The 27,343-nt window shown below is 39.7% G+C and overlaps 2 protein-coding genes across 9 annotated transcripts in view; one reads left to right on the top strand and one right to left on the bottom strand.

Moving 5' to 3' along the window:
- L3MBTL3 (L3MBTL histone methyl-lysine binding protein 3) overlaps positions 1–17,080 on the top strand; it is an 81,357-nt gene extending 64,277 nt beyond the window's left edge. For all 4 annotated transcript variants that reach the window (XM_074580738.1, XM_074580737.1, XM_074580739.1 and 1 more), the window contains exons 17-22: positions 2,650–2,796; positions 4,159–4,323; positions 7,219–7,310; positions 11,568–11,731; positions 12,755–12,817; positions 15,160–17,080. In XM_074580738.1, coding sequence (XP_074436839.1) covers positions 2,650–2,796; positions 4,159–4,323; positions 7,219–7,310; positions 11,568–11,731; positions 12,755–12,817; positions 15,160–15,303 — 775 coding nt within the window. In that variant the 3' untranslated portion in view covers positions 15,304–17,080. The remainder of the gene's footprint in view (positions 1–2,649; positions 2,797–4,158; positions 4,324–7,218; positions 7,311–11,567; positions 11,732–12,754; positions 12,818–15,159) is intronic.
- Positions 16,943–27,343, bottom strand: part of SAMD3 (sterile alpha motif domain containing 3) — a 46,665-nt gene continuing 36,264 nt past the window's right edge. Inside the window, exons 9-13 of one of the 5 annotated variants that reach the window (XM_074580742.1) lie at positions 21,848–22,051; positions 21,280–21,451; positions 19,510–19,592; positions 19,046–19,258; positions 17,565–18,335 (exon numbers count right to left, since the gene is read on the bottom strand). In XM_074580742.1, coding sequence (XP_074436843.1) covers positions 18,309–18,335; positions 19,046–19,258; positions 19,510–19,592; positions 21,280–21,451; positions 21,848–22,051 — 699 coding nt within the window. In that variant the 3' untranslated portion in view covers positions 17,565–18,308. Of the gene's footprint in view, positions 18,336–18,507; positions 19,259–19,509; positions 19,593–21,279; positions 21,452–21,847; positions 22,052–27,343 lie in introns of those variants that run through there. The other 4 variants (XR_012586228.1, XM_074580741.1, XM_074580743.1 and 1 more) reach the window with 4 other exon arrangements.

Raw genomic sequence — 27,343 nt, 5'->3', positions numbered from 1 at the left:
GTTCTAATGAAGGACTGAATTTTGAGGCTTTTTCTTGATTTTTTAATTTGAAACATATTAATGGTGTTGGTAAACGGACGACCTGCTGAAGATGAAGTTGTATTGTCAGATTTCATTGTAGGGTAAGGCTTGTTTAATAGTACACAACTGAAGGTAGATACCACATTGGTGGTGTTTAGTGTTTCCTTGAGACAACTCTCTTAACTGCTTAAAAACACTAAGCCTCAAAACACCGCTGTGACCATAGGAAGCCAAAAGAAGATTACATTCTTTGCCTTACAGCGATGGCAGAACTGAGATTAACCAATATATTCCTAAGTTTCTGATAACTGTATTTCATCACAGTGGTATGAGTTTGTCACAGCAAGAACTTAAATCCCACTAGCATTGGCTCCTTAAAACCTTTTTCTGAATAGAAGCCTGTATCTTTCATCTTCTAGTTCATTTGAAAGGGGAAAAAAAGACATCATTGTGATAGATGCAGCAATATAAAGACTTGAGAATATAAAACAACTTCTCCTCTTTCCTAGCATTCCTCTTTTCTTCCCCATCTTTCAGTTCATGTTTTTTTGTTCTTTTAAGACATCTGGCAGAGACTAGTCGTAAGACAGACAAAACCAGTAGGTTGAAAAATAAATGTAAGTAGAGGTATATAAATATATCTAAAATAAAATGCCAAATGCTGCTTAAGAGAAATTAGAAATAAAACTTAAATGCTCCAAGTTAAATTTTTCTGTGTGTATTCTGTCCTGTATCTTTAAAACACTTTCATTAACAAAAAAATACCCTATTTCAAGTGTAGTGCTTTAGAGTCCAGCCACCCATTTGGCTATATCTTGTTCTGCAATGTAAACTTCTGGTATGAGGGTTCTCATGGCAAAAAACTTCAGTGCCTGGGACTACCACCCAGTTCCTCAGAGGGCAGCAAAGATAACTGTTCTGTGTAGACCCTGTGGGGAAGGATGGCTGTCTGTCCCTTGAAAACACTGTACAGGCTGTTGTGGAACACCATCTGTTTGGAATGGCCTTAAGCAGGGGTCTCATCTTGATTAGAAAAGCAGAAATCGCATTTTTCCTCCATAATTCAAGTTCAGCACAGCTATACAAGGATTAAAAAAAGAGAAAATGTTGATACTGGCTTGTTTTCAAATGGACCAACTGATAAAGTCAGGCATGCCCTTGGACTTCTGTGTCGATAACCCCAGCAAGGAGTGACTGACTTGGCCTGTGTGGCCTTAAGGGATTTTCTCCTTTTATGCTACTGCTGAGAGAAATGTAAATTTCCACCAACTTTTTGTTTATGTTGGTCAGACCAAAATTAGATTACTAATAGTAGTCCAATCTCGTGATAGAAGTTGATTCATACACACTGTGAATCCAAAGCTTCATCGGTAAAGGCAAAGGAGAATGTATGGCACATTTTGAATAAAAGTCTTTTTTTTTATTCTGTACTTTGTAAAACGAACATGATAATCAAATCTGTTGTTTTTCTGTTTGGTTTTTGGAATTTGGAGGTGGCAGGGCGTACTGCTGGCAAGGTAGACTTGTTTATATTAGACAGTTCTGTTTGGAAATCATGCATGTAACAATCAGTGAAACAAATACAACATTGCAGTGGTTTATGGAAAGGCAGATAGTTACATTCTTGAAAAGAATAAACGAAGTCCCAGGACATGGGGTTTTTACATTTTACCATTGTAGAGGTCCTTGTAATAATGCAGGTAAGTAGGAAGATGTAGTTTTAGATCATAGTTAGTATCATGGCTTATGAACCACAAATAGAGCATTACGTTTAGTACAGCCTCTCCTGTATCTTACATAGAGATTTGAAGACTGAGCATGTTGTTATTCACTGTTGTGGCATATATATACACCTTTCATAATTTGGGATATTATCTGTGAAGTGTGAGTATGTAGCCTGACCAATCAGTTGAACTTTGCATTGCATTCTTCTAAAGACAAAATCCTAGTTCAGCCCGGTGTGTTTTCTGTTGCTGTTCTTCCCTTTCCTACCTTTTGTGGGAGGTATGACTTTCACGTTTGTTAGAGTCATATTTACAAGTCATTGTCAAAGCACGGTGTCAAATTCTGTCTCTAGCTGGAGTGAGGTGAAATAGGGAGCACTGAATGATAGGAAAAGTACATCACAAGCCTGTATCACAAAATGGCATTTGCTGCAGTCGGAGGATGTGCGCCATTCCTCATACTGTGCCCTTGCAATGCAGCATCTGTGTGGATATTACATAGTAGGAATAACCATGGGAATATGATTTTGTTTGGAGAGAGGTGAGTATGGTCAGAGGCATCCTGTATATTATGTATAAAATACTATTAAAGGCATGAGAAAGCAGGCTAAACATTCGTCAAGCAATTTTCAAGAATGTATGCTTTAATATAAAGTAATACAATTTGTGTTACGTAAGTTGCTGCCAAAAGGAAATGGGAAAAACATTCAGGTTGAGGTTTTTAATCAGTGGACTTACTAACATTTTAAAGTACGACTACTTACTGCATTTTTTTTTTCTAATCTTGATATTAATTGATTGCATCTGCTTCTAGAAAACTGGTCTCTGATGTCTTTTCATTTGAACTGAATGAAGTCAGTAAGTGTCTGAGAATAAGGAGGCATTTCTCTTCTTCAACTTCTAGCGCGGTCAGCTGCCCGTACTCAGAGATGAACTTGAACAAAGAAAGCCTCTTACCTGACCGGTTGAGTGGGGAGATGCCTGCGGCCAGTCCTGTCCCCAGAAACCGAAAAGTAGAATCAAGTGAAAGATCCACCTCTCCTGTAATCAAGTAATTACAATTGAAGCAACGTCCGTGACTAACAGCAGTACTTTATTTCAGTGTTCTGCAACATGATTTGTAGCTGTGTAATGGCCGGATGGTTTCAGAAAGGCTTGCCTGTTAATCTACGTTTTCATTTACAGCGAAGAAATGGTTTCATCAGTGCTTATCGAAAAGGTCACTGGGCTGTCAAAGACTGATACTGATTTTACTATGTGTGATTTAACAGGAGTTCGGTTTCATCTTCAGTGTAACTATCTAGACTACTAAGTGGTTAATTGGAATTTAAAATTGCCAGTTGGTTTCACTTAAGAAAGTTATTTATTTGTGTTTCTTTTGTTTGCTGGGGTGGCCTTATTGACGTGACTGTAAATTAGTGTTGCTCTTTCAAGAATAGCCACTATCAATTCTGTTGTTATTGTGGGAGTGGGGAATCAAATTACTGGGGGTGAGTTTTGCAAGAACGATTCTGAAATCTGTAGCTGAAACTTCTAGCAGGAGCCATTGGGAAAAAAAGAAAAGGGATGTGGTACCAGGATGATGATTATCTATCAGAAATTGTGGACACTGACTCCTGTGCATATTTTGGACTGTGGGGGTGCATAGAGATTTTAAGAAGGAAAGGAAAAGAAGAGAGGCTTCCCATTCTTTTCAAGGGCTACATTAATGTAAATGTGAAAGTGTGAATGTTCGTAGAGAAGATTTCCATTTCCTGCTGTAATGACCACGTATTTTCAATAGATGGTATTTTAAATGACATTCTCAGGGACAGTTTCAGCTTCATACTTTAAAAACCAAAGTATTCAGCTGTCAAAGAGCGCTGCCTGGTTCAACTGTTCTTATAAGCGTAGGGTTCTAGAAATCTGAAGTGACTTAGTTACCCTCTGACAGGTACCTGGGTAGCGTCCCAGTGAAGCTGGTAACAGTTTGAACAGTGTTTTTTGTGGCAGGGACAGTGTCAAGTGCTACTTTTTTCATTGTCCCAATTAAGAGACCGCATAACATTTTGAATGGGTCCTGATTGTTTAGCGGTATATCATGGAAGGGAGAGAAGGGGTAGGAGGAAAATTATACCTCATAGTTTTCTGGTGTTACAGATATTTGAAGTGGGTAGCTTATTATCAAAAATAACAGTAGGCAAATTCTATTCCTGTTAAATTGCCAAAACGTTTTACCTTTGATTTCACGAGAAGGAGACTTCTGAAAATCCTAGGTATACAATTTTGTTGGTGGCAAGTAACTTCTTAAAACACAAAAAAAAACTTGTATTTCTTCAATTACACTGATGATTCTTTACCCATAGAGAAAATAAGTTAAGCAACAACTCAGGTGCTCTTGGTTTTAAACATTTTGTTAATTTGTTTTAAACAGTGACAGAAAATGCCCCAGCCCTGGTCATGTAGGTATGAAATCTTCATCTCACAATCGATCATCTGGGAAAACTGTACCAGAAGCAGCTAAAGAGGAAGATGCAGAAAGTAAATCTCCTTGCAAGAAGCCCCTGTTATGTGATACGAAAGAAAAGAAGGCACCTGGGTAACTATCAGTTCCTTTCAATGTATGACTTGTTTGGAGATGATCAGTTTAAAATGCAGTTTACCGGCAGTGCAGTACAGTGATTTGTCCATGGAACTCTTGGAAGCAGTGGAGAAGGATGTGGAAGTTCTTCAGCTGTCTTTATATTAGAAATAGGGGGGAAGGGAGTGTCACAATGTATTTTAGAAATAAGAAATGCGTGTCAGAGAGGAGAGGAAAAATACTACAAGACAGAGAAATTATTGGAAGTTGAGATCCTTCTTCCCTGCCTCTGTGTACAAATATTTTACTGTATATGTATGAATATTATCTTTATGAAGACCTAAAATAACAGATACATGTGCTATCTGTTCACTGTATTGAGTCGTTTCCATTCAGACCATAACAGCCTTGTGCCAGCTTTGAACTAGCCAGAGGCTTTTCAGTTTGTATTTGAACTGTGTGAATACACTGATCACTGTCTGCATTTTATCATCTATCTTTCCACATTCTTTATGTATCCAGCATAGTCAGAGAGGGCTTTAGTTGAATAAACTTCCTTTGAAAAAGGCATGAAAAATAGTGTTCGCAACATTAGGTACATGTGAACTGCTAGACTTATAAAATATTGAGCGTCTGGTTATTGCAATACCCAGTGGATCTTTTCAGATGTGTATTCAAAGTACACATGCATAATTGAAGACATAGATATGTATACTTGTGTGCTCTTTAGCTGCTGAGCTCATAGTGTGGATTTAATTGTGTTTGAGTTCAGTACAGTTTTGTATACCTTCATATTGCAGGTAATCTTCTGTTTCATAGAAGTACTTGATTGAGGAACCAAGCAAATATGAAGCCAAACATGAGATTTATTTTGTTGTGTTAAATCTAAGTGGTGCTTAGCTAATTTCCAGTTCCATGTACTCCTTTTCTTTTTGTTTTTTTTTTATTTTTTTAGCCAGCAAGAGGTATCTGTGAATACAAACAAGTATACTAGAAAAATTTGGTTTGCAAAAATATGTGTGTAAAAACTGCAGTCTGTCCCTCTGGAATGTTCCTGAGGTGCCTGCAGCATCTTTACACTATCTTCAGAGTAGCAAAAAAAATTCACTGTAAGAGGATTTCCATTCTGGAAATATTTACAATTAAGGAAGGTGAATAGTCTGAATAGTCATGCTCGGGAGTCAAATGGTACTACCTCTTTAAAGAAAAGTCAATTTATCTTGCAACCCCTTCCACAAAACCTTCAATTCATTATACTAACTTGTATTTAACTAGTGAGATAATATTTATGGCTGTATGTTGCTATGAAAATTGTCCTCAAGAAAACAGGAAGATCCATGTTTCCTCACAGGTTTTGGTGATCTCCTTTGTGCTGAATTACAGTATTCATTTACTTTGGCTTTGGAATTAATTGCACTACTTTTGTAGCATCTTACTTTAGAAGTTTTCTGTGTTTGTGGATGTTAGGAAAATAATTTTTAAGTAAATAAAGGCAGGTGGTATTTCTGAGGAAGATACTGTGGAGAAGTCCTTTGTGGCACAAGAAGGCATGCCTGCTGAATGCATTCCACTGGCACTGCTTGTCATACCATTATTATTTGTGTCCTCCCATACTACAAAAGCTGGATTTTCTGATTTGTTCTGTTCATTTTGTACCATTAATAGTGTGTTAAATATATTTCTCTTGATGTCAGTGAACCTGCAGCTCCTAGCTGATTTATTCCCAAATGCTTACATGTATTAAATATTATTAAATATATAAATCATATTTAATAGTACAAATGTAAACAATTGAATTAAACAGGTCTGTTTCTCTTTGTATTTGTGTTTTGAGGTTAGCAAATATTGATGCCTAACAAGGTGGTGGCTCTAGGTTGGCTTTTTATCTGTGTTTGGGACGTTTGTAAAGGGGTTCTTGTTGCCTGCTTCTCTGGTAGATAGTAAAGCATGAGTTCATGTAGTGGGCTTTTTTGTAGTCTTGACTTTTAAATCATTCTGTCTGGTGCCTAATTTTACAAAATGTTCATTATGTACTTAGTATCTCTGAGAGCTCTGCATCTGTGATGGTTTAGCAAGAACTGGCCAAAGTATTCTCATGTTCTTTAAAGCAGAAGGAAATAAATATAGACATAATGTCAGCAAGTTCATACAGGCTTCATTTCTGGAAGAAACCAGGCTGGAAGTACCTTCTGAAGGCAGAGTTTAAAAAGCAACTTCCCAGGGGCTGACTTTAAGATGCAAATGCACCCACCCCCCTTTGAGAAGTTCTGTTGCTCCACCTCTCTTGCCCCATTTTTCTCAAGAGGGGGAAGGCATCCCCTCTTTGCAAATGTTTGCACTGGCAAAGCTGAGGGAGCAGCCGCGGTCAGCAGGCAAAGAGTGGCTCTTTTTGCTGGATAAGAAGTAAAGCAAAAACAGTAACAAAAGAATACAGATATTTTCAGTGGGATCATTAATGGCTGCACAGGTATAGTACAGGATTTGGGGTGGGGTGGAGATGAAGGTTGGGAAGAGAAAAAGGAGTAGGTGATGTTTCAGACAGCTCCTGAAAATAACCTGGGTAACCAGTGAGGCTTTGTAGAAGATGCAGCTATATATGTATTCTTCGCTTTTCCCATCTTCTGCCCTGGATTTGTATATTTTTCCGGTTTCAGTTATGAAGTTGAGTGTGTTGGTGTGATTTACGTAATCTTAGTGTAGACTACTCTTGAGCCTTCATTGCAAAATTCATGTCAATACTCATGCCATCTGTGTAAGTCAGAAATTAGATCCTCTCTTTTTTTATTTTATGATGATACAACATCATTTGTGTGGGAATCCTGGTGTGTTAATAGCATTGTTAGCAAGAGATGTCATCATGCTTAGTGATTTTTATGATGTATTAATAAAAAATGAACATCTTATTTTCCTCAGTGGAGTACTACAAACAAAGGACTCCATAAAGAACAAAGAGTGTGAAGAAGAGGAGACAGAAAATAAGCTGCTCATTTCAAATGAAATTAAAGGTAAATTGGCAGTACTTCATTTGTTTCGTATTAAAATCTGCAGAACTAAAGGAATGTGATATTCCTTGAAACTCTTCATGAAACTGCTTTGCAACTTATTTTCCACATTCACTATTGGTGTCCAAAAATTTCTTGACAGCAACACTTTTAACACTGTATTTCTTTATCTTGTAATCATCAAAGGCTTTGCCAAGAACTTTATCGCAGTTGTAAAGATGAGTGCAAAATGAATACTGGTATAAAAAGTTTAATTTCAAGAACATTTTTCCACTGACTTTTAAAAATAGGTAATTAAACCAGTTGAGTTGTGAAGGTATAACGTTCGATTATTGCTTCAAAAGTGTATTGAAAGAAAGTTAAAGCATTTACACGTTACAGGCATAATGCAAAGTTTATGTGACTTACTCAACCCAACCTCAATCTGTTGTGCAGTCTGATAGTTTCCAGCAGCCCATATGCAGAACGGGCGCCTTCTTTTTCGTGAGTGTTACAGAGGGATTGCTAAAATTTTCACTTCACTTAAAAACTGGAGACAGTCCAGTGGAGGGCCACCAAGATGAAGGACTTGACATACGAAGAAAGGTTGAAGGAATTTGGGAAGGGAAGGTTTGGAAGAATCTAGTCACAGTCCTCAAGTAACAAAAAGGTAGTTATAGAGAAGATGGAGGTACCCCTCTCCTCCAGGATGCACAGTGGTGGGGAAAAAAAAGGAATGGACACAAGTCGCTTCAAGGGAAATTCTGTCTGAATGTGAGGAAGAAACTTCTCACCATGAGAACAGTAGGAATAGGCCTCCCAGAAAAGAGGTGGAATCGCTCTTGCTGGAAATATTTGGGACTTGGCTTGACAGTGCCCTAGATAACTTAGTCTAATGCCCTGCTCTTAACAGAAGGTTGCATCATATGGTCTCCAAAGGTCCCTTCCAACATGGGCTTTTCTTTGGTTCAGTGATTCTGTGTGGTTGTGTGTACTGCTGTGTCAAAACTCTTGACTGTTCACTGATGTAGTTGGACAGATTGAGGTAGCTGTTCATTTCTATCCTCAGTGTTTAGACAGAAGACAGCACAAATCCAGAATGTCACAGTCTTGTATTTGATGATTATTTTGCGTGTGTGAAACTTAGTGTGTTGGGCTAGTTACTGGACTGAGTCAGTCAGTGCATTGTTTCAGTACAGCTTTTGCTGCAACAAATTTTTTAACTCGTGCAAGTTCAGTGAGAAGCTAAATGTCTTAATTTCATAATTTAGTTTCTTAAATGTTTTTTTCCTTCAGCAGTTTGTTGTGCAACACAAATTTGTAAGGCTTTTGTCAAAAATCTTGAGACTTGGGTAAATATGGTTCTTTAAGGTCTACCTTTGTTACCTTTTAAGTGAGCTCATCCTTGTAAAACCCAGGAAATTCTTTGAGATGAGTAGAGCATTGTGTAAAGATAAGGTAGTGTTTAATTTTTAATTATTAACCTCTGATATATTTCTTTTATCTTAAAACATCATTTGTCTGTAGCGCTTTTCAGATAGATCTAAGAGGCACTCTGAAGAGCATGCGAAGTATGAAAGATTCCCTCTATTATGAGAGCTGTGCAAAAGATGTAAAAAATCCAGATTGTTATGGTGTTTTGAAACATGATGTAGTTTAGAATTCTGGAGAAAATGAAGCATTAAAAGAAGAATCTCTCCATAGCAGATGAAAGAAAGAGAGGTTTTGGTCATTTGAAGTATTTTGTTTCATCAGAATGGAAACATACAGTTTCGATGTTGACTTTAAATTATATGACACAATATGAAAAATTTAAAATCAAATAGTTTGAAGCGTTTTAAATTGCCTGCCGTTCTTTTTTTATTCTAAGAATACTGACCTGATTTTGTGAAGCATTTTGAGTTTGGCAGAATTGACTATCTCAATAAAGTTCCACTAACAAGCTCTGCATACAGGATGCATTTCTGTGTAGGGTCGTGCATAATTAGACTTATAAAACTAGAACACTGTCTTACGTTATTGTTTAACAAAGTTATCCTTTTTACCTCCTTTTTATACAGGTAATTTTGTGCCATTGTTGCTTAAATGTGCCATAATACTTAATCTTTAGGATGAAAAGGGATCAATGAGTTCTTGCTATCCTAGTCAAGGAAAGCTCAAGCTAAAATAATTGCAGTTGTGCAGACTTTAGTGAATTGTGACTGCAGGTACCTGTGCTTATTGCTCTATTTAGCATTATGCAGTGTCACGTTAGTGAACTTATTTCCTGGTAACTGCATTCATAACCATCTCACCTGTGTTTGCTTGAAGTTTTACAAAAAAACACAGCATGGACCCATGCCCAGCACAGATTTTTTTTCATCTGGAACTGTTAGGATTTGACACACCTGTAAACTATTGAAAATGGAGACATATGGGATAGATAGGTAGCCTTAGCTGTCATTGCTGCTACTCTCTATGCATGTACCTATATGGTCTTACGTATACATATGTTTAAACACATGCAAAAATTGAGTGCAATTTGCTTGAAATTTTCTGCACACAGTATTGTCGTATGCTGTTTATTTTATAGTATCAATGTATTACATGTTTTGTGAATGGAAAACAAAAAAATAGCTAAATCCTTAGATTTTCAACTCTTAGAAGACCTTTTTTAGAAAGAAAAAATCAGGAGATAAGGCTGGGGAAGGGATTCCAAGGAACAATGAGAAATATATTATTCAGTAAAATAGGCTTTACATTCAGCATGCTTGCTGTCTTACGAGACTCTTTTCTTTCTCACTGAGATTTTTAGTAGTAGTAGAAGCTCTAAGGAACATTTGAAGAACAACAGTGAAGTGTAAACAGACATTCAGGGAACTCACTTCCAAAAGAAAGAGTATGATATTAGGAAAAAAATTAAGGACTCTATTTAAAAATTCAATCACTGGGCTGACAACACTGACTAAATGGCTTAAGAGTGAACTTCTGAATAATGGACGTTGATACAAAATGAGGATAAGTCTTGAAAGTAACAAAAATTTAAGCTGGAGGAGCAAAGCAACACAAGCAAATGTAATCATATCCTATACTGGCCACATTATATATTCTAGACCATCCCACTGTGCTGGCAAGAAAAATCTATAATAGGAATTTGTGCCCTAGTTGTTGGGCACAAATGTATGAAAACTAGAACAGTAAGGGTAGGAAGAACTGTGAATAATAGCAACTTCCCAAAAATGGAAATAGAATGGAGCTGTAATAGAAGTGAGCGATCTAAACAAAAATAGCACAAGGATTTGTCAGTGATTGCATGAAGCCATGTTAGTGAGGAATGTTAGGCATAGGTTCTTTGTTGGCTCTTTCATTCAGAATTGAATTCCAGAAGTTTTTCTACAGTTTTACTTGGCAATTGTGAAGCATTCAGGCCTGGGTTCATAACAGGCGTGTTGCTTTTGCATTTGCAATGGATCTAAATGAACGTGAATGTCTTATGCAGTTTGACATCATTCACGGCATGCCTCTTCGCTCTTCCCTCCTACACACATCTGCAACTGCTGCTGCTCTGCAGACAGCAGCAGCCACAGCAGCATGTGGCTGAAGCCACCCTCCCACCGGTACATTACCTTTGAGGCTGGTGGGATGGGAGCTCATTCCTTCCATTATGGATAAGGGAGATAAAAAGGCAAATGACCTTGTAAAAAAACCCATAGCAGCACGGAGGAGTTAAATGTTATTTTCCAAACAAAACATTCAATTAAAGTAAGACCAGGGAATTTGCAGACATTTGTGGTTTTTCCTCAGAAGAACTGAAAAACATTTTGTCATGGATGAGGCATAAATGTTGTGTGGGCTGGAACTGTACAACTGATTCACTTGGAATTCTGTAGCAGTGCAGTGCTGCTTTTGATGAAGTTAAAACAGCTCAGCCCTGGAGTTAAATTAGTTCTTGTACTACTGTAAAACTATTAAATGTGGGCGGGATTTATTGTATCAAAATATTTAAAATTATTTGACCTATAGTGTGGTGTGCCAGCAGTTATGTTGGCATAGAATTGTGTTGTGTTGGAAGAGACTTTTTCCGTGTAAGAGTAGTTACATTTATATAGAGCCAGTGTAATCACAGTCATACTCGTGGAAGAACAGTCATGATACTCCTTTAATTCTGGTGTTAAGAAAAACTGTACAGCTTGTGTATGGAGGCCCATATACATCAATAGAAATGAGCGTGCTTTTACTGTGACTGATGCTTATCACTGACTGAGGGATTTAACGCATGTTTGTTGCTTCTTGTTGTTGAAGATGTTGAAGAACCCAACACGCAGAGGCTTCTTTCTCAACCAGTTATTGTGTCTTCCAAGTTACAAATCCCTGGCCTACCCTTGCGCTGGGAACAGCAGAGCAAGCTCCTTCCAAGTGTAGCTGGGATCCCAGCCAGTAAAGTTTCTAAGTGGAGTACAGATGAGGTAGGTTTCCCATGTATCTTCTGTCTCACTGCCACTGCCTGTGAAGTCTTGGTTGATTCAGAGCTTTAACTTAAGCCCATGAATTAATAGTAATGCATTAGTACTCAGAGGATTAGAGTCAGCCAGACGTAATGTTACAGATCCCCAAAACGCCCGTTCAGCTGCCATCCCGCTCTAGAAGCAGTAAGTATTTATTCCTATCTGTATAGATAGGTATAGATACAGACAAATATATATGTATGCATATATATTCACTGGGGTTAAAAAGGGAAAGAAAAGTGCTAAATGCATGGCAGCTCATGCGCTCAACGTCTACACTAATAACATCTAGCACTCACACAAATGTTTTGGAGGAATGGTTTAGGGGTCAGCACAGACCTGATGCATTGTTTGGATGTGTCACACTGTTTTGGAGGGTGAGAATATAGTGCAGAGGGGAACGGTGTGGATACGGTCAGGCCATGACACCTGATTTCAAGATTATAGCCCCATCACTGTTCAAGTATGTAATAATGCTTGGACAGACAGGGTCTAGTCCCTGCTTTACTTTCAGAAGTACCTATGACTAAGGCAGTTTTCTGCAGCTGAGATGGTCACATCTCCTCTAATCAGAGAAAAAAGAAGCATGAACCTGGAAAAAGGATTTGCTAATCTCTGTGTAAAGAATAAAGAAGAAGGCAGCAACCAGTTTGGTTTGTGAGAAGTGATTAATCAAGAGAAGATTCATGGTTCTGGATCTGCATGGATAGAATAACCTGAGTAATTTTGAGGGAGTAGCCATATCCCACTCTTAGATGTCCCGTGGACAAGAGTGGCACGTGCTCTTTTAGTTCACGGATTTATTTTGTGAATCTTAGCACCCAGCTGCATGACTCCATGCACTTCTAGAAGAAGGTGGAACATCTAATATGAGGCTGTAAAAACAATAGCTAAAAAACTTGACTTTAATGATTGTCAACCTTTAAGACTGTCTTGAGAAAACAGCAGTCTTACTAAATCTTCTGTTGTATACTTTGGTGACAGGTCTCTGAATTTATACGGAGTTTACCAGGATGTGAAGAACATGGCAAGGTGTTTAAAGATGAGGTGGGTGAATTTTATTCAAAAGGACTCAGAGTATAAAGCTTGGTGGAAAGATTAATTTTGTCATCATTAAATATACAGATAAAGCAATAAGATGAAGTGTATTTTTAAAATCAGATGCAAATGTGTGGAAGATTAGTTTGGTTTGCAGGTCATGGAGTGGGAAGGAGGTAAAGAAAATAGAACTAGTTAGGTGTCAGCCAGATCTCTCGTGCTTCTCTAGCTTTGTTACTGCAACTGAAATTACTGAAAACTAATGGTAGAAGAGGAGGAACTTCATGATTTACTACTGCTCTCTCTTAATCTGCTTTGAGGAAATTTGTAAGTATGTGTAAGTTCCGCAGGATATTAATAACTAAAATAAAGCAGAGCAGTGGTTCAAGATAAGCACCTCTTAAAACTCTTTGCATCTTGTCTGATTGCACGTAGCTCTTGATGCTTTTCCTCTTGATACAGCCAGTTTACGAAAGTGATTTGAGTGAGCAGAAAATTAAAAGATCTGAAGGCTTCTGATGGGGTTCAAAGGAGCATGTGTACTCACTTTGTGAGCCCGCCAGGCATGCATTTCAGGTATCTGGGAAGATTGTTTGTGCCAAAGTTGTCATTAGGAAGTGATAGAGCTTTTAGGTGCAATAGGCCTTTGTAAGCTGGGCTGGCTTTTTCTTTTCCGCTCAGAGGTTTGTTACTCTGGTTAATGCTTAGTTTCAAGAAGGCTGTTTGATCACAAATTACCAGAGTGAATAGTTCAGGTGCTTATCCCAGCCAGACCACCTGAATGGGCAGAGCCTGATACTGCAATATCCCAAGTCAGGCAGCCTTTCAAGTGAAGAATAATTACAAAAGTTTTCAGGCTGTGCTGTAGATTGTAATGTGTGGTTGCATATCAAAGGACTGACAGGCTGCATCTTTGGGCATTTTGCACTTGCTTAGGTGTTAGGCATTTTACAGTTGCAGCAGGTATGCAGGCCTAGATCATCCTGTATGTCACTTACGGCGTCTCAGCAATGAATTTAAGATCAATAAAAGCTAGTGTATTGCTGATCAAGTCAGCAGGTGGGAAGTGTCACAGAGATGGATGAATCTTAAACATGTTCATTCTCAGAGGTGTAAGAAAATACTTCCCCTCTTTAGGATTCAGCCTCTCGGGCTTTGTCTGTGAGGAGTAGATTAAACCTCTCCCAGTGAGGCCAACTGGCGTGGACTGGCTGGCATCAGTATGTCTTTCAGAATGTGCTAGTAGAATGTGCTAGTTCAAACTTCTGCTGTGGAAATGAACCCTCATCCTGCTTATATTAAGATGCTGAAAAAAGTTGGGCACCCCATGTTGGTACACTTCTGAGTCCACCCCGTCTGGCTTTGTGCACGAAATGAGTAGAAAGTAATTGTGGTAGCTGCATGATGCTGGTCTCACCGCAGTGTTCCTTGACTTACAGTGCTGGGGTGTACCTTGCAGGCTTCCTTTGCAGCCTGTCTGATTCAGAAAACTTCTCTTCTAGTCCTGTGGAAACTCAGTTACGCTGTTTTTATCTGAAATTGGTGTCTTTAAGCCTAAGCAGTGTTCCCAGTTTAACCACAGATGGCTCTTAGGCCTAGCCATCCTGCTTGTGTTACACTGAAAACTTAATACAGATACCCAAGTGACCTGAAGTTTACACCAGAAGTGTTGGCCCCATTGAAGCCCTTGGAAGTGAGGGCCTCGTGGCTCTTCCTGCCGTCAGAGCGATCAATCTGCTTACAGGAGAATATTCACTTGTAACATTTATTAAAATAGCAACACTACAAAGCTGGCAAAAAAAATATTCAATGTTTTGAAAAGTTGCGTTTGTGTCAAAGAGGCAGTTTTATGTAGCCTGGCCCCTGGGTTTTTTTTGTTTTAATTTGCTATTTAATAAACAGAAAGGGGTGGCCTTAAGGGGGTTCCAGTTCCGTAGTTGGGAGTGAAATCCAGAAGCTTTCTTACGGAGGCGTGCATAAAAGGAATAGCTAAGATGTTAAAAGGTATTAGTGTGCTGCACTACAGTTGAGTTCTACTTCATTTACCCATCTTGCTTTTCCATAGCTCTTACTTTATACTGTCAGTATGAAAATAAGAACTGGTTAGCTAAAAATTAGCCAGGGTTGTTTTCAAGCAGAAAGAAGATCATCCTCCTGTTCTTTTGGAGTAGCTGATTTGTCTAAAAGGTTGAAATCAAAGCTATCCTGAAAGCATTTGGAAGTGTTTGTATTCAGCCATTCCCTCACACTGTCTGAAATTGCTGGAAATTTTCTTTTCATGTTTGCAGAAACATCTATACTGCTGCACTGTCAGACCTATTAATAACTTTGTGTGTTTATTTCTTTTACAGCAAATTGATGGAGAAGCATTTCTACTAATGACCCAATCAGACATAGTCAAAATAATGAGCATTAAACTGGGACCAGCCCTAAAAATCTTTAATTCCATCCTGATGTTCAAAGCTGCAGAGAAAAACTCACACAACGAACTTTGAAGATAATGGAAAATGTGTACGAGCCAGCTTTCTCCACTGGAGCTCATGTTTTATTCAAAGCACAAAGACTTGGTAGAACTGTTGAGTAAGGACTCTCAGAAAGGAAGAAACTTACGTTCAGCACTGGTGGACTATTTATATTCTGCTAGAGCCAGTACACATTCGGAATCCTTCTGGGAAGTGTTCAAGCTTTTGAGAAGGTACTGTGTAACAACCAAGTCAGCTAGTCTTACTTACCAAACTAATGGCGCTAATTCTCCATGGATGGTTAGGATCCCTAACTTTCTCTGGACATCAAGAAAACCTTCATTAATTATTTATGCTGTATTATATAAGGGAATGTTAATATTTTCTAAGAATTCTCGAATTCTACTTCATGTACCCATTTTACTTTTCAGAAGCTTTTACTTCATACTATCAAAATAAAAACTGATTAGCCGAAAATTAGGCTACAGGTAGCCAGATGAGACTGTTACGGCTAATACGTATTTGTGCCATAGTTCAAAAATGAAACACTTAATGTTACATACGTGACACTTTATGCTATAGCATATAACTTTACAGATTATAAAACTGTCTGTTTGCTTGTAACAAAACAAAACAAACCTTGTTGGGGTTGAAATTATAATGCTTTTTTGATAACTGAATGTTTTTACTTTTGCACGGTTACAAAAATGTTATGTGAGTTTTTCCACCAGCATCTTTAATGTATTTTACCAAAAGACCAGTATAGAGAAGGCTGCAACTGAAAAATAAAGTTTGACTTCATGGAAGACTTTTCATTTATGCTGCACAACAGAGTCCCAGGCTTTTACATGGGAGCCTGCTACATTCCTTCAGCACATGAAGGAAAACACATGTATTTCGAGGTAAGGATATTAGCAAAAAAGAAAATATATTCATTCATGTCTGCACATGGCAGTCTCCAGTATGAGAAAAACAATGTGCTAAAGCTAGGACTGCTACTCTGGCTTCATATTCAACTGAAGTTTGTTTTCCCAACGGTGGGAGAATTATTTCACCCACTACTTCCTAGTTGGAAAGTCTGATTTATAAATGAATAGGCATAGGGGGAAAGGTAAAGCACGGGGGAGAAGGATACTGAAACGCATCTGGTGCATCGGCACATCTTAGGTCTAAGATGCATGCATTTCACTGGGTCATTAGCAGGCTGCAGATGCCACCAGCAGGTGCTTAGGTGAGGCAGTAGTCTTCCTTGGAGGATTTTTATAACAATTTTGTCAGGGAAAGTGGTTGCACTTGGTATATATATGTAAGATGTAAACCAGATGCACTTTAAATGGGAGAAAGCCTAGTTACCTGTATACCGAGGACTATTCCAGAATGTTACTTTTTCAGGAAGAGACAGGAGAGTTGGATCAAGGTTTTTGGCAGCCCTCATCTTAGTGCTGCAGTGGGCAGTTGCTCAGCCTTTAGAGCTGAGAACAAACAGTGTTTCCATTGCACAGAGCTGGGAGAATTTTACATCTTCCCACAGATTTTGCTAGGCTGTTCTTTGGCTGGAGTTCCTTAAGGTTTCAAGTTCCTTAAGGTTTCAAGTTTCGAGTTTTTCTGTGCCCCATCATGTAAGTGACTGGTACCTGCCATAATACGAGGTGAAACAGGGTCAGTATGAAGTAAGTTGCATTGCTCTGTTAATTTCGTTCCATAGCATTGCATAAATAATATTTTTACAATTTGTTCAATATTTGTACATTCAAATTGCACTCTTACTGTACTACAATACAAATAAAACCTGAACTGGAGCTGTCTGTTACATTTGTGTGTGCCCAGGATTCTCAGACGAACCCGTCTGTTCCCAAGGGTGGTGTGAAGTTAATTCCTCACCGTAGCTCAATGTGGCCATGAGTTTAAAAGAGCAACTTGGCTACAGCTGTCTGCCCTCTCCCGAAACACTTACTTCTAAGGCTGTCACAATCAGAATCCCATTTACGGACCCCGATTTTGTCACTGGTAGCAGCTGAAGTTGCCCATGCAGATCAGTAAAATGCCATATTCTTATGTTTTCTTTCCTTCTGTCCTTCCATGTAGTTTTATTTTCCCTCACCCTGTGTCTCTCCCGTGCGCCAGGTCTGTAGCCTACAGTGAGAACCAATGAAGAGATTTGCTGCTCAGCAGAGATTACTTGGGGATGTTAGCAGCTCCCTGAATTTTTATATACCTATTTATACAAGTACTGTGTGGTTTAAGAAGTGGGTTTGAATTAATACTGTTTAATAGATGTAGAATAAACCTCACTTAAATGATACAAACCCCAACTTTTTATTCATACAGCTATCACTTAGAACAGTGAGAATGCCCATAATCCTTCCTTTTGTATCTCATGTGATAAGGGTGTAGCCACCTCTGTTACAAAAACTACACCCAACAAATTCACTCAGCAACTGAAAACACTCAGGAGAGCTACTGAATCTTTAAAATGGCAGTTGGTATTGTTTTGTATGTTGTGTTGTAGGTAGCCCAGCTGTCACACAGGTAAAGGTTGTCCCCTGATTGCCATGGGAGTCACATGAAAAATCCTAAGACTGTAGTGGGAGAGTCTGGCCATTAAATGCAGCAATTTCCCCTCCTCCTGCAGAGTCTCCCGCTGTAACCTCTGCATTGGAGTTACCCCTGCGCAGTCAGGCTTTAACAAAAATTCTGTGGTCTTCAAAGCTGTGTGTTTGAGTGTTGAAAGAATCGTCGTGACCACAAACGCTGCTTTGCCTACACCGACGTTTTTAGAACTGGTGGGAGACCGAGCTCTTTAGTAGAATGCAGTGTTTTAATAACAAGCCATTTTAATTTCTAATTAATGCAATGGGTCATGTTTGCTGGCTGCTGCTACTGTCCCTCACTAGGTGCTCGTCCAAAGCTGTGCACTGTGAGGCAGTAACTCCAGGGATTTCCAGACATGCAGGAGTTAAGAGGAGCGTGTTAGGGAGAGGAGGAGGCTGTGGAAGAAGAGAAGAGAGGCCTCTGCTGTGTGTGGACAGATAGGAGAGTCACCACGTGGAGAAGGACGATTTGCTCTGGGGAAAAAATTCAGAAAGAAAATGAGGCATTCTCCCCCCGACGCCAAAGCTGTGGTAACAAACGCACATGGCAGCATCCCAGGTAAGTCATTCTTGCTACTTGGAGAGCTCATCTCAGAAGCCCAATTTAGCAAGTTCAGGATTAATGTTAAAAAAAAAAAAGAAAAAAGAATGTTTCATGCATTATATTCATCATATAATGAGATGATGGTAACAAGTAAATCTTTAATTTGTGCCACTTCAAAACATTAAATGTATTAGCATCTGAAGCAGCGAAGTGCTCATTTTAACACACGAGTATGTTTTTTAAATTCTGACAGTGAAAAGACTTGGAATTTTTTAAATGCTCCATATGGACAAATAATATACGACACATGCAGTAATCTAGAAAATTTTATTATCTCTAATGCCTCTAAACTGCTCTAGAATTTCCGTTTAAAATAGTGAAAATGCTTATGTTTCAAATTTTAAAAAAAGTAGCCAGTACAATAAAAAAATGGGCATTACTAAATGTAAAGGAGTTATAAATATACATACACTTCCACCAGAAAGAATGGCACTGATTTATCTTCACAACAAAGGGATTTATTTTGACAAAATGTCAAATGCTCCCGAGAGGAGTGCTGTGTACGCCATCAGATACTGGGATACTCAGGTGCCTCCAGCCCTTTCTTTGTCTGGGCAGGGAGGGATGCTGGACTCCTCACCTCAAAGACCAGGGATTCCAGGAAGCTGAGCGTCCTGTGGATTCTCTTTGGGCACGGGATATCGAACACATGAAATGCAGCCACCAGCGCGGCCAGGGCCATGGTGCAGTCGTCGAGCTGGGCTAGCTCCTCTCTTTCCACATACAGCGCAAACTCGCATGAATTCACATTAAAGGGATTTTTTACTTCCAACACTGGTGTCACCACCTTCACCTAAATCAAAAAAAAAAAAAAGGATATTTCAAATGATGTCACAGCATCGCTTTGGTGAACAGGTCAGAGAAGTAAGGAAGCGTAATAACACTGCTTTGAATTCAGGTAGTATTTCTATGAATGTTTGCCTTCTACATAAAAGGCAGGCTAATGTCATCCTTTCCCAGGAACTAAGCTGAGCCACCAGGTGATGTGCCCAGGCAGCTCATAGGAGGAAGAGAGACCAAGGCTGCTGGTGCTCTGTCTCCTACCTCCTCATTCACTGCAGCGAATAGACTGGAGTCATCTCCAAAGACATCTGGCAGGAGTAAACATGCAGCAGTCACTTTCATATCTGTCAAAGGCAAGGATTTCTACTAAATTACAAATGAAGGCATTCCAGCACTGCAGTATCATCCTGGAAAAGCAGGTTGCAGCCTATGAAGTAGTTAACAGCTCAGTAGTGGAACTGTTGTGCAGTCCATTTTGTACTACAGTGAAGGTTTAGGTGCCTTAGCTGGCAATGGGCAGTGGTATTCCAATCATTCATGACACTCTGCTACTCAATATTATGATTACATTTCTCTCACAATAAATAAATAAGTAAGTAGGCCTTTGGGTTGCTTCTAGCGGAGTTTGGGAGCTATGTAACTCATCTGCCCCCAAACTCCTCCCTCCCCTGGAAATCAGATGTCTCTGGGGAGTCTTGTTGCCAGAGGACTCCACTTTGAAGGCTGTGGTACAAGCTGGTGCTGCAGGACCTTCTGGGATGTGGTACCCACCACCCCTCTGGTTCAGCTAATGATGACTGTAGCATCTTTTTTGCAGGTCAGGCTTCTGGTGTCGTGTGTTTTACGGAACCTATGTTGGCCAACGTTTGTTATCAAGGTGCCAGGACAAGTTGTTTGTAAGAAAAAGCAGGAAAGTAAAGGCCTTGGAACTTTACTAAGGTATGAGGTAAAATCTTTGTGGGCGTATTGTATAAGAAAAGACAAAATTACTTGCAACATATATAGCTTTCTAAGGCCAAAGGTATGAGTAGAAAGTCTGTAAAAGCTTTCTGAATTAGGCCGTTTGTTGACACTTTTTAATCTATCATGAGCTACTGAGTACTTGCTTTTTTAAGCTTAAAGGAAGAAAACCCCAATATTGTAACCTACTCTGCTTATTTAAGAAATGACCCGGTTAGAAAAGGAGTGAAACTGCTACAGGAAACACACGTGTTCATACTGTGTCGCCTTTGATTTGACATCCTGGCATTATGCCTGTTTGATAGAAAATGACAGTCAAAGAAGCACTTCTCACAGAGCTAAGCTCAGGCATAGGCATCGACAGCTGCAGTTTGGGAAGAATAAAGATTATGAGTGACTCCCTCAATGTTTTGTCCCTGCAGAGCAGCACTCCCAGACTTTTCAGACTAAAAGAAGTCGAGTTGCGGCAGATGCTTGCTTCCTCACAGCCAGGGAGCCAAACACATCCAGGTACCTGGACCTCTGTGCGTGGCCGTGGTACCTGCTCACCAGAGGTACCAGTTTGGGCACTTATTCCTGTAATGTGTCTCTGCAGAGATGAGGTACCTGAAACACAGGCAGCAGTAACTAATTCTTCCGTTATTTCACTGGGATGAAGACTTCAACCATAGAAACAGTACCTCCCTTTCTAAAGGAAATAGTCTCTTTTGATGGGACTCTTTCAAAACCATAAAATTTGTTTTCTGCGTGTATTTTTAGAAAATAATAAGCACTCTTTTACATATCTAGAAATATGTAATTCTGCTCATCTTATTTTAAGGCAGTTACTAACTTCATCAAACCTGCAATTTTTTATTCAATAGAAAAAAAAAAGTTTCAATACCTGACTGAATTTCCTAGTAATTTATTAGCTTTTATTCTTAATGCTTCCCCATCACTATATATTTTTCAAGCAGCTGTGACAGTGTAAAATGTTTTTGCAGTAAAATTAGAGCTAGTTTAGTTACATACGTAAGAACAATAAGCTACAACAAAACTCTGATATTCAGAGCACAGAAGATTTGTACTGACATTTCAGAATGTCTTCCTCTGTGTGACGCTTCAGATTTTCTTGCAGCATAATGTTAATTGGATTATTCCTCACCACATACAAAGATAATATGTTTTCTGAGTAAACCTCCAAAATCTCAACTGTTTTCTTATAAATGTCCATGTGTGTGAGAAGCTGGAACTCCCTAAAAAGCTAAAAGAAAAAGAAAAATCTGGTATTATTGCAATCCTCAAAACCAAAATGGAAAACAACACGTCAGGTGCACATTTTGAAGGCAGGATAAGACTAGCTCAGTAAAATAAGACTATAAACTGGAGGGGGTGGTTTAGTTTCTTTTCAAAGCAGGGAAGAAATACATCAAGTCCCACCAAAATACTTCAGAAAACCCACTGGTGGTGTGTGTGTGGCATGTTTAACACAGGACTGGTGAATCTTTTAAAGTGGGGTTAGCAGCCAAAGTATGAGTTAAATTAAAGAGAACAGTATTGATGGATACTTCATCGGAAACATCCACTAAAATACATGCCTATGGTTTTATCACATCTATAACATAGGGTTCAATGTCATTATTAAAAATAGCTCTATTACCTGATAAGGGCATCTTAAGAAAGGAAATAGTCTAAGAATCTCTTTTAAAGGTGCCTTATTGCCGATCATCTTCCTCCGTACTTCTATTGTCACATTCATTCTGTTATCCACTTCTTTCCAGTTCCTCTGAGTTTTCATATATTCTTGCTTAAGCCACTTAATGTGTACATCCATTGCACCACCTTCAAGATGAACGGGTTCTTCCTATCAAGAAAGGAAGGACAGAAATGTAATAGATCAGCTATCCTTTTTATCTGATGTGGTTTGTCTGATTTTAGCGTAGCCAAAGTGGGCCAAGCTCAGCAGAAAGTACCTGTAGTGTGGTTTCACTACCAGCTCTGTGAACTCACCCTCATATTCTAACAGTTATATTAACATCTGTTTTCATACACTACTATAGCTATCAGCCAAGTCTCCCAAGCTCAAATTACATAGTTGAGGATGTTCATGAAATTCCTATGTCTGTGCCTCGTTTGCCTAATTGTGGTTTACTGGAAATCAGTAGGCAGTTCTAATGATGACTCGGTGTTTAGCAACATTTGCTCTGTATTACCAAGAGAAATAGTATTTGCTTCTTGCTGATATAGGTCCTAAAAAACTGGACAACTAACTTTTCACATTCATGCAACTGAAGTATTTACCTCCACGGAGACCAACTGAACTAAGAAAACTCTTAATGGAAAGCATTATTTGAGCAGTTTGACCGTTAAGTGTTTTCAAAAAGTTATATAGTTCGCAATCTTCCCCAAAATGATTATTGTCTCTGCTGTAATTCCAAACCCAGTAATTACTAAGAAGAGGAGCAGCTATCCAAACCAGTCCATCAGTGGCGAGAGCCTGGGGCTGTTTGGTTTCTATCAGAGGACGCAGCGAGTTTGCTCATTGAAACAAGCTGAGATGCCGTACAGATGCACAGTCAGTAGAATTATCACTCTCAGGCTGCATTTACACTGGCTTTTCCCCCGTGTATTGTCACTGATGCAGCTGCTGGCTGTGTCTGTGGTGGCCTGTGGGTCAACACCAGAGCAAAGTTGAGACACTTCATCCTGTTGCCCAGAACATTTAAGGCACGGAGCTGCGAAACATACAACATCCAAAACTGCTTCGCAGTGCTCTGTATGTGCAATTAAACTTTCCAGTTTAATTAACTGCCTTTTTTAAATTGTGCACGTGGTGTTCCAAGAAGGGTTACACAAGGTACACAATTAAAAAACTGTCTCCCTCCTACTATTATATCCCTGGATTTCAATAGCTATTGGTGTCACAGAAGAAAATGAGCCCTGCCTGCAGGACACTTACCTGCTGTGACCCCCGCAGGTACTCCCCTGGCCCGTGCTAGGATGCTGCGTTAGCGCAGTCTGCACTCTTTCTAGTAGAGGATTTTAGTCTTAATTGTATTACAAGAGTAATATTTGTTTGTGGCCAGCTTGAGCAGGGATTCCTGTCCTCTTCCTCACTGCACAGGAGCAGAGGTGATGGGTCAGATGATTTAGTCCCATACCTTCCTCCCCCTGGCTGAGAAGGGCTGGGAAAACAGTATAAAATAAGGAGGAGTGTGTAGTGGTACTTCCCCTGAGTTCTCTCAAGACTCCACTGAACTGGGGTTTGTGGAGTCCCAAGGGTTTTGTCTTTATATTAATAGCCTTCAGAAGATTTTTTTTCCTTCCATTATTTCTCCCAGTCACTTTTCCAATTCTCATGAAATCCTACCTTCCATAACATCCTGTGTTAAGTTTCACAGTTTAACTGTGCCCTGTCAGAAGAAATGCATTCTTTTGTTTGTTTTTTCCTGCTGCTTCTGCCTGCTAATTATCGTACTGGATTCAAAACCTACTCACCGTCTCCTTCCCACTGTAGTTTTATAGATACGTCATATTCTGTCCTCAGCCACCTCTTTTCCACATATAAAAGCTGGTCCATACTTTCAATTATCCTTGTTATTGTCTTTGTGTATTTTCTAATTTCCCTACAGCCTTTATGAAATGGGGACAGTAAAACTTTAAATACCAGTTGAGATACTGTGACACCACAGGTGCATACAGTGGAATAATAAGCTCCCTTATGTTTCTTTCTTAAATAATTCTGAGCATTCAATATACTTTTTTGGAGTGCTGCTTAGCATTGTGCCAAATTTTCTTTGGCATGATATAAAAATACCATTTGAGAATGGTAATAATAAGCTCAGAGTCCATCACTGTAAATGTTCTTAGGACTGGGTTTTCTCCTGGTGAATTATTTTATACCTATCACTATTGAATTTTATCTGCTGGTTTTTTGCCCTGTCACTCATTAGCACAGGGTCCTTCTGCGGTTCTTCAGTCAGTCTTTGTCTTTAGTACCCTTAGTAGCATCACTAAATGTGGTCAGCCAGTGATTCTCCTTTTCCCACATCTTTTAGAAATATATTGTACTGCGTAAACTCATCATTAATAATCTTTTCCACTGTAATTTTGCCTAGTCTTCTTTGTTCTGTCTTTTAACTGTTTATCTATGCAAGGACCTTCCTGCTTATCCCCTCAGATTATATCCCCTAAAAGCCTTTGAAAGGCATGTGGTGAAATCTCTTCTGAAGTTAAACTGTATCAGCTGGATTTCCCATGTCCTTAGGGTTGTCGAATACTTCAAAGAACTAATGAATTTATGAAGAATTACTTCTGTTTACAGAAACATTGTTGATTTGTTCCCAGTGTGTTCATCTCTTGGGTCTGCATTACAGTTCTTGCCAGTTTGGCTTGTAAAGACGGCAGGTACCTTGGTCAATATGTTCCCTAGCTCTCTCCTGAAACTCTAGAAACTGGCATCAAATTAGCTACCTCCAATTTTCTAGTATCGTGTTTCATGAGAGAAATTGCACATCATAATTAGAAAATTACCTGTTTCATCCTTAGACACATCTGAAGATTTTGCACAAATATCACCTGGTCCTGGGAATGCGTTACTGCTCACTTTAGTGTATTATTCTGTAACCTCTTTACAGACACACCGACCTGAGACAGATGCCCTGACATTGCCAATGAAGAATGGTCCCAGTAACGTGATTGCCTGAACTCCTCTTCTGAGAATCCTTGCAAAATCTGTCTAGTTTTTCTGGTATGGCTTTATATTCTGCAAGCCCTCCTGCACCTAGAGAGCACACCCTGAGCGCTCCTGTCCCTTAGCAGCACCAGGCTTCCAGCTTCTCATCTGGTTGCAAAAGCCTTTATAACCAGTACAGAAAAGGCAGAAAATCACAAAAACAATTCTGTGTAAATCTCTAGCGGATTCCTCACAGTCATCAGAGTTCTGGTTTACTGCTTGGTATTTTCTGGTATCTGGTGGGCTCGTGCAAACCTCATGAAGTTCAACCAGGCCAAGTGCAAGGTCCTGCGCCTGGGTCATGGCAATCCCAGGCACAAATACAGGTTGGGCAGAGAATGGCTTGAGAGCAGCCCTGAGGAGAAGGACTTGGGGTTGTTGATGAACAAGAAGCTCAACATGAGCAGGCAATGTGCATTTGCAGCCCAGAAGGCCAACCGCATCCTGGGCTGCATCAAAAGAAGCATGACCAGCAGGTGGAGGGAGGTGATTCTGCCCCTTTACTCCACTCTGGTGAGACCCCACCTGAGTACTGTGTGCAGCTCTGGAGTCCCCAACACAAGAAGGACATGGACCTGTTGGAATGGGTCCAGCGGAGGGCCACGAAGATGATCAGAGCACTGGAACACCTCTCCTATGAGGACAGGCTGAGAGAGTTGGGGTTCTTCAGCCTGGAGAAGAGAAGGCTATGGGGAGACCTTATAGCAGCCTTCCTGTACCTAAAGGGGGCCTACAGGAAAGATGGGGAGGGACTCTTAATCAGGGAGTGTAATGACAGAGGAGTAATGGTTTCAAACTGAAAGATTTAGATTAGATATCAGGAAGAAATTCATTACTGTGAGGGTGGTGAGGCACTGGAACAGGTTGCCCAGGGAAGTTGTGGATGTTCCATCCCTGGAAGCATTCAAGGCCAGGCGGAATGGGGATTTGAGCAACCTGGTCTAGTGGGAGGTGTCCCTGCCCATGGCAGGGGGGTTGGAACTAGATGATCTTTAAGGTCCCTTCCAACCTGAACTATTCTGTGATTCTATATTAGTTCCTGACTGTGATACCATTCTAGTATTTACACATCCCTAAGTGGGCCATTCAGCTGTTCCTTAATCTGCCAAACTTGCACTAAGTTGGATGGACTGTCTCTTGCTTCATCGTGACCACTGCAGAACACCAAGGGTTGGTCCATTCTTGTCAGCCTTAAGATGCTCATGCCTTCTCACACGTGCACACACACAGATTTGGTCAGTTGTTTGGGGTTTTTTAATTACAGTTATGTTTTTTCACTCTGGACAAGAGCTAGTTTGAAGTCTGTTACTACTGCCCGTAAAGCAGGAGCTTCTTCAGCCACCTGATGTGGAGCACAGCAGCTCATTTCCAGAGGGGCTGTCACCTTTGGTGCCTTACTTGCAGAGGCAGGAAAGCAAAACAAAGTCCACCTGGTGTGCTGTAACCAGACAAACTGACTGGGTTGCTTAGAGACAAACACTGAGGAGAACAAGTTGTGACCTTTACTCCAGCTTACCTCCATCCCCCTCGTCAAGGCAAACACCGCTGGAGTTGGTGGACTTTCTATGTAGTCAGCTCTGTCCTTGAGAGCTAGTTTAGCTAATGACATTATTTATTAGCTAAATGAGAGCATATGACATTCTTGTAAGCATCAATGGCAAGCTACCAATAGAAATACGGCAGTAGTATAAGGAAGAATTGCTGTCATAATCTCTATTAGAAAAAAAAATGTGATGGAAGGCCAAACTTCTTTGTGTAAATCATCACATATGAGTAACAGAAGTAAAAGTCACTGTTTTCTTGCAGCGTTCAGCCTGCGTAGAGCACTCACTATTTGTGAGCTTTTCACTTTTAAAGCTGCACTTCCGTACTGAAGAAAGGTAGTGGTAGTTCTGAACTTTAAGCTCTTTAACATGGCTTGTTTAAACTGGTAGCCTATGCAATGGATATACATACCCAGCCATAAAACACATCTTACAACTTCAGTCAAATAATAGAGCTCCAGAAATGCACCAAGTCTATGGCAGCACCATTAGGATACCAATTAATGACAGTTTTCTACTGGTCTTAGCAGCCACTGCTGTTTCAGAGATTACTTCTCATTTATTAAAGTACAATGGAAACAAAACAAATAAAGTGTCTTGAGGATGGATGGTAAGTATGAAGTAAAACACCTGGGCTATTGTAAAACCATGCTGTTTCCAATGAAAGAGCAAACGAATATTGAGTTCTAGTGTTGGCATTAGCAACCAAAGTTCCTATGACTTGGAGACTCCTTGTCTATGTACAGTGGCTTTAACACAGTGGCAGATCTGTGCCTTTTATATCTAATCACTTCATTTCATTTTGTCTCTGGACAGTTTCATTCCTACTAGGGAATACAAGCAATATACAATAGTAAACAGTGCTATGTAAATACAG

Source organism: Larus michahellis, chromosome 3 (genome assembly GCF_964199755.1).
Source record: "Larus michahellis chromosome 3, bLarMic1.1, whole genome shotgun sequence".
NCBI lineage: Eukaryota > Metazoa > Chordata > Aves > Charadriiformes > Laridae > Larus > Larus michahellis.
This window is presented reverse-complemented; position numbering and strand designations above follow the sequence as displayed.